Here is a 12,636-nt window from a genome sequence, read left to right as displayed (position 1 = left end):
TAAACGATCATAAACAGTCCTTGCAATCCCGAGAGATACTGGTGCGGCGGCCATATTGAATGAGACCAGGAAAACTTTGGAATCTTTCTGACGACGATGACGTCACATGAAAACCTACTCTCGTTCCCAGTTCTCTTCAAGACGAAGCCTTCTTCTAAGTCCACAACCGATCTGGGAACGATATTGATGAAAACCAAGAAAAAAGGTGACCGCTGACTTAAGGCAAAATTTACATTAATTAAGTGCGGCAATTTCCGGGAAATACAGTGATCATAAAACTAAAATTTTTAATTTCAGTTTGGCAACCAAAAAATACCCTCAATTGTCGGACCACGTCAGTAGGCATGTGTTTTGATATAATTTTTTCTTTTGTGTTGGATTTCCTCCCACGGAAGGCAATCGATCAAAAGGCTGAACTGTCAAATGAATGGGTTTGTCAACATTAGCGTGTCAGCTGATTACCATGGGTTTGGCGAGACAAGTTTTGAAAGGCCCCGTCTTTTATCAACCCTAATCGTAACCCAATTCTGGTGAACCTCGTGCGCTAGTCTCGGAGAGTACAAAAACATAAAGAATTCGGAAAAATATGGTTTCAAGCCACAGAAAGTGCAATGTTATAAATTGAAATCAGTCACTCATCTCACAGCAGTCATTTTCGAAGATAGAAGCAGATGGAGAACTCCTCCATCGAAAATTACAACTCATTATACCGTGTTATACTTCAATCTTTATGTGTTATTTTGAAATAGTTTGCTGGAACGCTGCGTCCGAAAAATGGTTGTCAAACGCTGTCCAATCACCGAACGCCACATCGCACTGGACTGACAAATTCGTTAGGTGTACATCGACCTTTCTTCTCCTTCTCCTGACGAATTTGCCTTAATTTTTGTTATTGATGTGGAGGACACTTCGGTAACTTTGGCTTACTTGTCAAATTGAGACAATAGTCTTGACAAAAGTTTTATTCTTTTCTTTTCATGGAATTTTTCTTTCTTTTGCCGCTCAAATTACAGCTAGCGATAATTTCAAACGTTAGCATCAGAATACGTCATTACTTAAAAATTTTCCATTTCTTATAAATAAAATATCCCTGAATAAATTCCGACTTTGATAGTTTTGAGAATGTTTTTTCTCTGGGAGCAAAACTAAAACAAATCGGATGTTCAATTATTTTCCTGGCTCTGATGCCAGATTAGCGAAAATAAAACTAAGAAAAGGATATATGTCCTTTCGTTGGGCATTAATGGTTCATCGCCTTACAGCTTACCCCCTTAGAAAGCGGCAACTATTTCTTTTTGTGCCTGTGTTTTCTAAGGGGAATTAACTTGCTGTGAGAGAATAACAACTAGAAACACATGTTGAATCAATGTAAAAGAAACCTGCGGCTTTTCCTCTAAATGGTGCAACTGGACAATAGCTTTTACTTAATTGCAGCCGCGGTTTTTTTACTTCACAGAAAGCAATTTACTTCGAGATATAAAATTTAATGAGACGGAGAAACCCAGTCTATTCAAAAGCGAAGCATCTGTTCGCATATGATATCTCGTCAAAACTGTTTGCCTAGCAAGAGTTGAGTTTGCTCAATAGTTCATCGTTACTACAAGGTCTTTCCCTGTGAAGTGAAGTACAGAGGTAAGAATATACTTGTTTAAATATTTATCGAAAGTGTTGTCCTTATTTCAATTCTTCCAAAAAGAATACTTCTACGGTGTTTGCATGCAAATATGCCATTAGATAATGCCATAGTTAGTTGATTTCTGTTCGTCCTTTTCCGGGTTTCGGGCTAATGTATCGATTCTGTTCATATACGTTTATTTTTTTGCATATGATAGAACACTGCTTTGCGTTATATTGCAGACGATTTTCACGGGCAAGTCGCTATATATTTATTTGTAAACTCAATCAGTTGCTGAGATTCAAAATCCTGCTTCAAAAAAGAGCTGCCCAAAGATTTTCAGTTCTCACGAAAACTCGTTTCCTCGAGTGTACCTTTGAAATCGTTTTCTCAGTGCATACGATCTCAGTATCTTTCTCTCTTAAAAAAAAACTTATCTTTCTGGCAACATCTTTAAAATCCACACGACTGCTAAACAGTTTACGCAATTACTGTATACTGCGGACTGGTGGTAAATTAAACTCCGAACGCTAATATAACCTCCGTCCCATGTTTTATTTTCCTTAGTTATTCTGAAACATTTATGTCAGAACTGCTTGAGTAATCCCTTCGTGATCCGTCATATTAAGTCTAAAATTTTATTCTGGTTATCCATTAATTAAACACCAAATGATAGTTTAGTACTTCCAAGCGCTAAGTATAAACGGACAGCCTTTCGCTCTATAGTCGGTGGATGGATCAGTGTGGCCGGCTGAAACCGTCAAAAAAGTAATGGGTCCGAATCTATACCAACTCAACAGTGTCGACAAAATCAAACGAGTTTTGTGCAGTTCAAGACCATTTGGAAATCGTTTGTTTTTAGCTTCGCCTTTGCTATGGCGTATACATACCAAGAAAGCTAACGGAGGCAATAATCATAAGACGAAAATGTGTAACATAACATAAACTTCACAGAGCTGGTGAAACTTAAGTGTGGGTAACTTATAACAGCTCTTGACGTGACAGTTACTGGCGAATGCTTTTCGCTTCCTTATCAGTGAAAAAGCTTAACTGTAAGACAGGATGCTAAAAAGTGTTTGAGTGCAGGAACTGGACGCTGTTTTTTAATATAAGTCTTGCTTCAGTAGATTACATTTTCTAACTATTCTGATCAAGTTATTTCGCCTAGAAAAAAAAAATCATATTTCTTTTGTTGCGACAAACAGTAATTTGATAAATTTACGTCTAATATCTTCTACCAGTAGTCTTTGTTCCATGTGTATCGAAAAACTTCACTTTCGAGATCCAATTCGCATTATTATCATTATTAATAAGGCCCCATCTACACAAGGCCGGAGGAATTTGAAAACGGTGTTTTCATCACTTCGAACGCATCAAATGTTTTCCGTCCTCACTACGCCGGAGGAATTTAAAACCGCAACAATCACCGGTCATTTTGGATTTGTGTTTGAGGGAAACTCGGTCAAGAAAATCACATGATTATCGTATAACGCCACGGTTCTAGAAAAGCTCTGTTTTCAAAATGTTTACCATCCACACAAAAACGAAGCCGGCGTTTTCAAATTCCTCCGGTTTAAAGAGCGTTTTCGAGAAGTTCCGTTTTCGTAATAGAATGGACGGTAGGCCTAACCATAAAGATAAAGCTTCGTTTTCAAATTCCTCCGGCGTAATGTGGACGCTGCCTACGCCTCCAACTAGTGAAGATCTAAAAGACTTTGCGTAACACCGCAGCCTGCGAGAGCAGACGCCTTTTTCGGCTTTCGTTTCACACGTTGGGAGAGAGAAAAAGAAAGGAAAGCCGAAAAAAGCGTCTGCTCCCACAGGCTAGTAACACCTTAACAGACTTGTCACCTCACCGCCTTGCCGAAAATAAGCATAATTTTTGTGGTCTAGCTTGTCGGCCCTTCCTATAGATCAAAACGAAAACAGGTCCAATAAAGAGAATTTAGCCAATTATTTCAATAGTGTACTGTTTGCTGAAACCTTTAGATCTGTCTGTAAATTTTTCCACAAACAAAATGTGCTAATACATCGACTAGGTTGAAAGCATTAAAATCGTAACCTTTAGCCGACAAGCATGAAAGGGACCGTCCTTGTTTTACATGTTTCAGAATCATATACTAATTAAAAATAACAACTTTTTCAAGAATTGCCAACCACTTGATTATTATTTTTGTTCACTTTACGACCATTCGCAAACACATTTCTTTTCGTTTCATGAAATCTTCCCCTGTCAAAGTACTGTGTGGATTTTACTATATACAAGCTCGATTCAATTTCCGACCAGTCAGACTTAAGAAACGAAGGGTTCATTTGAAAGGTTAGATTTGTCTCTTAATGTAACATCCTCACAGGATTTGGCATGTACTGAGTATACGTTGAAAGGAATTATTTTTGATAATTATATTAGCAAATTTAACCCGTTTATGATGGAGAAGGAGCTTGCCGATTTCTGACCGATGAGTTCCGCATGTAATTAGTCTTGCCAACTGTTTTTTTTCAGACACGGCATAAGAGAAAAGAAAAACCTTTTCCATATGTACAATTTTATAAAGCGGTTGCACTGGCAAAGAACTTCCGTTCTCATTTTGAGAATGTTTTTTCTCAGTAATTTTAGTTTTCCTCTCTAATATAGCGGTCAAAGATCAGTCGTTTCATCATCTTGAATACTTGTCTATCAGAATCGTGTTCCTTAAACATTTTAAACCCGTGCGTGTGGTTTTGGTAGAGGTTAAGATACATTAACGGAGCTCAGTCACGGGATTTTGAGTAATTTAGGCCACGTACAAAATTACTTTTACATTGAAGAAAACCTGAAAATGAAAGTTTAATAAGATAGAAAGGCACTTGAGCGATAATAATAAACGATATAGGAACAAGGATGGTTAAGGATGGAGAAGATTAACACGGATTACAAACGACGAACTTGAAAAATGTAGACTACACTTTGCGAAACGCGCAAGCCGTGACGTAGCTCCTTCAAAGTAACCTTCTGGAGCTACGCAGAACCGTTTTGGTAAGAGCTAAAATGCCCATGGTAAGACCAAACGAGCCTGATTGACCCGAGGTATCTTCGAAGTGTCCCTGAAAGATAGGATTAGGTTTTGACCTCACGCAAATTTGGCCAAAAATCCAACCTTATATCAGGCCAGTGGATTATTATCGCAGGATATCAGGGCAGTAGACTCGGCTTGTTATTGGCTAACTGCAAATTTGGGAACGATAAATAATGGCAACTGGCATGGATCACAACCAGCTACGATCAAACGCTATACGTATATTTCTCTAAGGCAAACGGACTCATCGGTTGATAAGGCCACTTGTATGAAATTGATAAGGACACTTAATGGTTGATAAGATCGATAAGGCCATTTAAAGCACAGGACAAAATGATTATCATGTAGAATATGAACATTGGATTCTAAATAATAAACTTCGTGAGTAAATATGTCAACAAAACTGGATAAAGTTCTACCCTTAGCTTACCCATGCAGAATGCCCTGCTTAAATATTTGCCATATCTGACCAGATCGATCTGAAATTGAACATTCCTACTGAGCTAAAACTGCCACTTTGTAAGTGGGCTCTCGCCGAAGCTGAACACAGAAAATTAATGTTGATCTTTATACATTAATACTAGTATGCCCGTACCATAAAATAATTAAAATATTTCTGCGGCTGACCTCGATCTGACTAAGTTTAACGGTCACGTTATTTTACGTGGTGTGTTTTTTTTTCTCTAAATCTAAATTTGGGCAAGCTGATATACTGTATGTAATTATGGAGTTCCATCCCCGCCAAAAATCAAAGTTGACCACAACATTCAACTTGACAGTCTAACAATTAACTTGGCGAACATCAACATCATATTTCACTCCTCAACTTTGTACTTTGTATCACAATCATTGAAACTTTAAACATCAACTTTCAAAGTGACAGTTCAACGTTCAACTTTATCTATCAACATTCATGTTAACATGTCAACAATGATCTTGACAGTTGGGCTGTCAGCAAAAGATGAAGTTTGAATCTCCAAGTCGAATGTTGAGTCACCAAAGGCGCACCAATCCCGCCAAAATTCAACTTGGGAATTCGACTTTCAAGTTGATAATTCAACATGAATTGTTACGTGTCAATATCCGTGTTTAGCAATGAACATTGCTATTGCTGATGACGCAAATATGTTCACCATGACGTAATGCTCTCTCTCTTCCTCCCTCGAGAAAGTACCCTGGTTGCGGTTGGTCACGCGTCTAAGTATGCCAATCAAAGCCGCACAGAGGGTCGGTCCTCAACTTAAATTTAGTCAACACTGTCTAGGGAGGTAAATGTTTGCGCTGCTATACAGACGTTATTTATTTTGAAAGTGAGGCAAGTTGTTTGTCAGAGATCCTCCCTGACCAATGCTTCGTCGCTATGATCTGAACTTCTATGAGTATGAGATGCTAATTGAGAGGGAACTTTGCTTATTTTTCAGTGCTTTTTTAAAAACCGTCAACAACCTGCTTTGGATCAGTTTAATCAGTTTTTGACAGCAAAAGAATTAAGTAACCGTCAAATTATCGACGGGATGCATTCAGCTAAATGAGAAGCTAGTTTCTTGGCCGAAAATTGGACTTACCGCTAAAACAGTTTTAAAACGAAAGCCACTGGATTTTGCAAACGCGCGACCGATGTCGCTGTTGTCAAGTTCTTCATAAAATTTCTCACAACAAGAGAACCGAATGACCGTCAAACTGTCGATTGGATAAATTCAATCAAATTCAAAGCTAGTCTCTTGGCCATGCACTGGAAATATCAAACTCTACACGAAGGCATCAACGTCTCCGTTGTGATTTTTTCGATCGAAAAATATAAGCTGCTTAATCAAGTTATTGGTGTTCAGCACTCAGTCGTTAATGCTGTTGATGTCAAGTTCTTCGTAATTTGTTTTCGCCGCAAGAGAATGGAATGACCGCCAAACTGTCGATGGGAGTAATTCAATGAAATTCAAAACTACCTTTGTGGGCGAACAAACAACGTATTTAACTCTAAGCGAATGAGTAACTACCTACGTTGTGATTTTGCCGAATGAAAAATGAAATTAAATTCACCGCGCGGTTCATTTATTGTTGTGGTCGTCATTTCCAAGTTCTTTGTCAATTATTCTCACCACCACAAATTCCAAAGACCGTCCAACTATCGATGGGAAAATTCAGCCAAATGCAGGGCTAACCTTTAAGCCGAACTTTGAAGCACTGAACTCCAATATCGAATGTGTCAATGCCTTCGCTGTGAGTTCGGCCGAGGTTACAAATTCCACTCCATACTGGGCTCAGGAGGTGAGCTCAGTGGAGACAAATTTTAACTGTCCTGCCCCTCCCTCCAATCATTTTTCTGGAATCTGGAAAAATCTAGCAGACACGTGACCAGCCACAACCAGGGTACTTTCTCGAGGGAGGAAGAGAGAGAGCATTACGTCATGGTGAACATATTTGCGTCATCAGCAATAGCAATGTTCATTGCTAAACACGGATATTGACACGTAACAATTCATGTTGAATTATCAACTTGAAAGTCGAATTCCCAAGTTGAATTTTGGCGGGATTGGTGCGCCTTTGGTGACTCAACATTCGACTTGGAGATTCAAACTTCATCTTTTGCTGACAGCCCAACTGTCAAGATCATTGTTGACATGTTAACATGAATGTTGATGGATAAAGTTGAACGTTGAACTGTCACTTTGAAAGTTGATGTTTAAAGTTTCAATGATTGTGATACAAAGTACAAAGTTGAGGAATGAAATATGATGTTGATGTTTGCCAAGTTAATTGTTAGACTGTCAAGTTGAATGTTGTGATCAACTCTGATTTTTGGCGGGGATGGAACTCCATATGTAATAGCATTAATAGCTAATATTGTCCAAAAACATGGCAAAATAAGACCTTTCGAGGATATAAGTGATTTAAACAGTAACGCTGAAAGCTTAAATTTTTGACGCTCCAATACACAACATTATGATTATTTGTATCATTTAAATTTGTAATTTAAAAAATATTAGTTTTTGTTCGCCAGTTTTGACTAAATTGCTATCAAAACAACGGCGTTTTGCCGACTGTGGGGGAGGTCTGTTTCTCTTTACGCGAAAAGCAGCTTTGCGTTTTAAATTCCTTGAAATTAAAAAAACGGTCAATTGTAGAATTTACAGCTAGAAATAATTAGAAATCTTATTTTGCTAAATACAAAAACTAAAATAAAGCGCCTGAAATTGATATATATTTACTTAGTAATTATATAGCTCCATCGAAATCCGATATTGCCAACAGACCTATTTTTTATTAATTTTTGCAAACTGTCCAAATTTAAAATAAATTGGATAGTTTTTGCTCGAACGTTTAGTTTAGCTTTGAACAAACTGTCCAATGTGAGAAAAATCTGGATACTTTCCATCAACCAATGAAATGTCAAGATAAATAAAAGAACCGAGTATTGGCCAATCACGTTGCAGCTATTATCACTGCCATCAAACGTCATCGAACGATTGTAGCTCGCAAAGTTTTCTTATGTTTTGATAATGGCGGAATTTCCCGACTTTTCTCTCCACCTTTTTCGACGTCTAAACTTTCAAATGGAGTCTTCAGCTAGGTTTCCAGAGTTAGATCTACTGATTTACTCGAGATGAGGGAGAATAATCAGAACAAGGACAGTCAAAGAAGCAAAAACCCTGTGTTAAAGTGCTTGATCTGTGACGTGCTGAGCAAAGCGAAGTGAGAAATACTGTACTTTAGAGGATAAAATATTTGCCTTGTTCATCTGTTTTTGGATCCTATATAATTAATAGGTAATAGGACTACATGCTTGTCCAATTTGGAAATAACTGGATTCAAAAAATTCCTCGGACTGCCAAATTGGACTCGGCCTACGGCCTCGTCTAATTTTGGCTGTCCTCAGAATCTTTTTCATCCAATTATTTCCAAATTGGACAGCATGTAGTCCTATTACATATACTAATACTTCAAGAAATATCGCAGAATTTGTATATTCTTCATTTTAGTTTATTTCTAATTTTATGGTGATATGACTCGAACACTAGCAAACGATTTTTTTTAATTTCTCAGCATAATTGTACAGTGTTCGTTAAGAAATTTCTAGAAGCGTGTCTTTCATAATCATATTCCAATTTTGTACGAGAACATCACACTGAGAATATCTGCAATATTTTTGAATTAGTTACAAAATGATGAATGAGATTACAGTCAATATACCACATGCTGTCAGCTTGAAGTTAGTTGAAAACAGACTGTCCTCGCCGTTGATTAAGCTTTATTTGTCTTGAAATGAAAAACACTCACTCACTCACTCACCAGTTTTGCCGCATAAAAATATCTTTGTCAATGAAAAGAAAATAATTTCACTTTAATGGTTCATTGCACGCAGATAGCTAAAACGTCATATTGTTATCAACAGCTTGTTATAGAAATACTGATCCTAGTCTCATAAATACTTCTTTTGCAGTTTTTCTGTGATAGTTTTAACAGCATGGCCACAACCTTTTACATTTAAAAGACCAGTTTTTCCGTTTTTCCTTTGCTTCTAAAGGAGTCATGGGGCGTTTAATATTCCATGAAAAACTTCGGTTTGAATTTTCGGAAATTTCCAGTCACGAATTATAAAGCATACTCCCGAATTTTCGGAAAAGGGACAACCTTGCGAAATTTACCGAAACTTTCGGAAATTTAATTTCTCACCGGGAATTTCCGTTCCATTTGACTTTCCTCCTGGAATTTTCGGAATTTTCCGCTTAATGGTTCGCTTTTCCGAAATTCAACAATTTCCTGATAGTTTACTGGATAGTTTCTCACGTAAATTCCCGTATCATCGGTTCCCCTTTTCGAAATTTTCGGAATTTTTGGTTGAATGGAAAGTGCCTATGGTGTACTGCAACTTTTCATATGCAAATGATTTTGTTTATTCCTTGTCTTGCAAATCAAAGTCATTTCCACATGAAAGGTTCTCCAACAAGACTGGTTTTGCAATAAGGGCATAAAAAAACCTCTCAAATGGCTCTGTTATGCTTAGCAAGCCATGAATTCCACAATTACTCTTGAAATCGAAGATTCCCCCATGTTGACATCTACAGTAAATAATCTGTAAATGCACCGCTGATTAAAACATGAAAGACGAATACGATCAACAAGAAAAAAACAGTTAAATTAACATTAATTACACGTGAGTTTCAAGAATAACTTGCCGTTTTAAAGCAAGGGAAAAAACGACACTCAGCCGTATTACGTGCAAAATATAACACACAAAAGGAGTACAGCAATTAGTAAATAACAAGGTAACTAAATATTTTTAGGCTGCATTGGATTGCAATTCTTAAGAGCACTTTATAAGCTGCAAATATCTGGTTAAAAATAACAAGTTGAAAGAAATTATTTTGACGCAAATCCCTTATTCCCCGCTGATTCTATCAACTTACAAGTGTGTAATCACTTTGTAATGAATTGGAATATGAGCTGCGCTCTTGTCGTGCACCACAATTAAATCTTTATCAAATCTGATTTAGACGAAATTCATTGGCTAAATAACGTTTACGTTTGCAATATTATGCCTACGAACTCAATATAATAGTCTCACAATTGTTCCTGTTTCACAGATCTCGAGCGGACTTCAAAGTTCTACACCTGACACGCATCGTACATTTGGAAACATTTCAGCGCAATGAAAACCTTTCTGTGCCTATTTCTCCTGTTTCTGATGTGGCAAGTTAGAGCAGAACAACCTGATTATATTTACAAAGCTGCTGCACAGGTAAAATAAACTGATGAGCTTTTTAATTTTAGTTTTTGAGAAACTTAGTTTTACTCTTTCTTAATTTGTGAAGAAGATCACGTTTCACCTAGAAAATGATTACGTCAAAAAGACCCTTCAATCTCGAAAGGTGTTAAATCGAGAACGAATGATCTAAAACGATTACTACGGGAGCGTTAACACAAAAACTAGCATCATCGGTCACGTTAAACAAAAGTAGAAGCCATAATTCGTTATATTTTTTTCAATACGACTTCTTTTAAGATTTTGAGAAGTTCTACCAATGAAATCAACTTTTCCTCTTCCCTTTAACACGCCCATATTTGTTCACGAAATGTCTCCTTGTATTTTCGTTATTTCCTTTCAAGGAGTGTTATATTTGGAGTTTGTTCTAAATAAACATCTACAATTTGCTCCAGGGCCATATTTTATCTAAGTAGAGCCCGGTGTCATTTGTGTTTAGTCCTTTTTTTATAAATCTCATCTACAGGAAATATATAATCTTTCGTCGCTTCAGCTAGGAAAAGGTTTTTTTTTTCTCATAATAATATTGTATCCCTATAGTTTTGCTTAATTACTTTGTTGTTGCAAGGCAAAATTAAATAATCCCTGTGTATTTTCTTCACAGATTTGCAAGCCATACTTCCTTCAATGCAGACAAAATCCTGATAAAGAAATAAGTGCATGTTTTCAGGAGACTTACTATTCTTGTATTCCCACGGTAAGCGGCTAAATAAATTAAATGTCTCTTTCCGAATTAAAAGACAGCCCAGTCACGGTTTTTTGAGTTATTTTGGCCGCGTACAAAATTACCTTTAAATTAAAGGAAACCTGAAAATAGCAGTTTACTATAAGGTAGAAAAACACCAAAGAGATAATAATGCAGTGGAATCTCGATTTTTCTAACCTCCAAGGGAAACGAAAATTGGTTCGAAAAATCGGAGAGTTCGAGAAATCGGGGGCAAAATTACAGCGTTTGACTGAGAAGGGGAACGACTTTTGGTTCGAGTTATCGGGAGGTTCGAAAACATGAGGGTTCGAGAAATCGGGATTCCACTGTAAATCATAAAGGAACAAGGATGGAGAAGATTGGCATGGATTACAAAGAACCGGCCTTGAAAAAATTTAAGCTAAACTTTTCAAAATATGTGCGCAAATCGTGAAAACGCTACAGTCCTGCATCCAACCTTTAACATGGAAAAAATACTATAGTTTTCAGTAAAGATTCTAAAAAATTTTCGCTTTAGCATTCCAAGGTGGTTCACGATTGTTATCATCCGTTGCTTAGCAACCGCAGTGAAAACACAGCCGGCAAGCTAATTCACTTTTTGTCCCAAGCTGGTTCTTGTTTCCTCGGACTGAATATCTCTTTAGTCCGCGTCCACACTACGCCGGAGAAATTTGAAAACTCAGGTTTTTTTCTACAGTTAGGCCTATCGTCCACACTATTCCGTCACGAAAACGGAGCTTTTCAAAAACGCTCTTCAAACCGGAGAAATTTGAAAACGCCGTCCCTCCGTGTGGACGGAAAACATTTTGGAAAACGGAGCTTTTCGACGGCGATGACGTCTCGATAATCATGTGATTTCCCTGACCGAGTTTTCCTCAAACTCAATTCTAAAATGACCGCTGATTGTTGCGTTTTCAAATTCCTCCGGCGTAGTGTGGACGGAAAACGTTTGATGCATTTTCAGGTTGAAACCTCCGTTTTCAACTTACTCCGGCGTAGTGTGTGGACGGGGCCTTGGGGTGATCTTCAAGCGAGCTGCTTTACTTTACTTTCAAAATTATTTGCTGGGTCACGGGCTCCTGTTGATTGTTATTTCAGTTTCGTGAGGCATTTCAAGCCATTGAGCAGTGTGCCGTAGAAGCTGGTGAAGATTTGGAATCTTTGCTGAGTTGCAGAAAAGGCATTACAGGGGCATGACTGGCGCGAGACGAGCAGTATATCAACTATCGTCCGCTTTAATGCAAGAAAAAAAGAAAAAAACAAAGAGTGTATCTAAATTGTAGAGAGTCTGACAAGTATGTCTAGTAGAAGAAATATTTTCTTTATTCGTATACGTTTTTTTTTTCGTTATGGATATACAGTCGTCATTGGAAAATAAAAGTTCATGAAAACTCAACTCCTTATAGCGACTCATTCTCTTTTTTTAATAACGCCAGTAGTACTTTTTCTACATGGTCAAACATGCCTTAATGGGCCGTGCAAGGCTGGGGAGAGGAGA

At 37.5% G+C, this 12,636-nt stretch overlaps 1 protein-coding gene across 1 annotated transcript; it reads left to right on the top strand.

Annotated features, from left to right (window-relative positions):
- The first annotated feature begins 1,457 nt into the window (after positions 1 to 1,457).
- On the top strand, positions 1,458 to 12,534 carry LOC110040228 (uncharacterized). Its single transcript, XM_020745432.2, has 4 exons — positions 1,458 to 1,632; positions 10,254 to 10,408; positions 11,037 to 11,129; positions 12,237 to 12,534. The coding sequence occupies exons 2-4, from the start codon at positions 10,319 to 10,321 to the stop codon at positions 12,333 to 12,335; spliced, it is 282 nt and encodes a 93-aa protein (XP_020601091.2). The 5' UTR covers positions 1,458 to 1,632; positions 10,254 to 10,318; the 3' UTR covers positions 12,336 to 12,534.
- Positions 12,535 to 12,636: the final 102 nt, after the last annotated feature.

Source organism: Orbicella faveolata, unplaced genomic scaffold (genome assembly GCF_042242905.1).
Source record: "Orbicella faveolata isolate gen_17 unplaced genomic scaffold, um_ofav_v1 contig_35, whole genome shotgun sequence".
NCBI lineage: Eukaryota > Metazoa > Cnidaria > Anthozoa > Scleractinia > Merulinidae > Orbicella > Orbicella faveolata.
This window is presented reverse-complemented; position numbering and strand designations above follow the sequence as displayed.

Excerpts from the sequence above, each read along its gene's own strand:
- LOC110040228 (XM_020745432.2), top strand. The coding sequence starts at position 10,319 with ATGAAAACCTTTCTGTGCCTATTTCTCCTGTTTCTGATGTGGCAAGTT. Across the intron at positions 10,409-11,036 it reads TTTACAAAGCTGCTGCACAG|ATTTGCAAGCCATACTTCCT; the intron begins GTAAAATAAACT and ends TTTTCTTCACAG. Across the intron at positions 11,130-12,236 it reads ACTATTCTTGTATTCCCACG|TTTCGTGAGGCATTTCAAGC; the intron begins GTAAGCGGCTAA and ends TTGTTATTTCAG.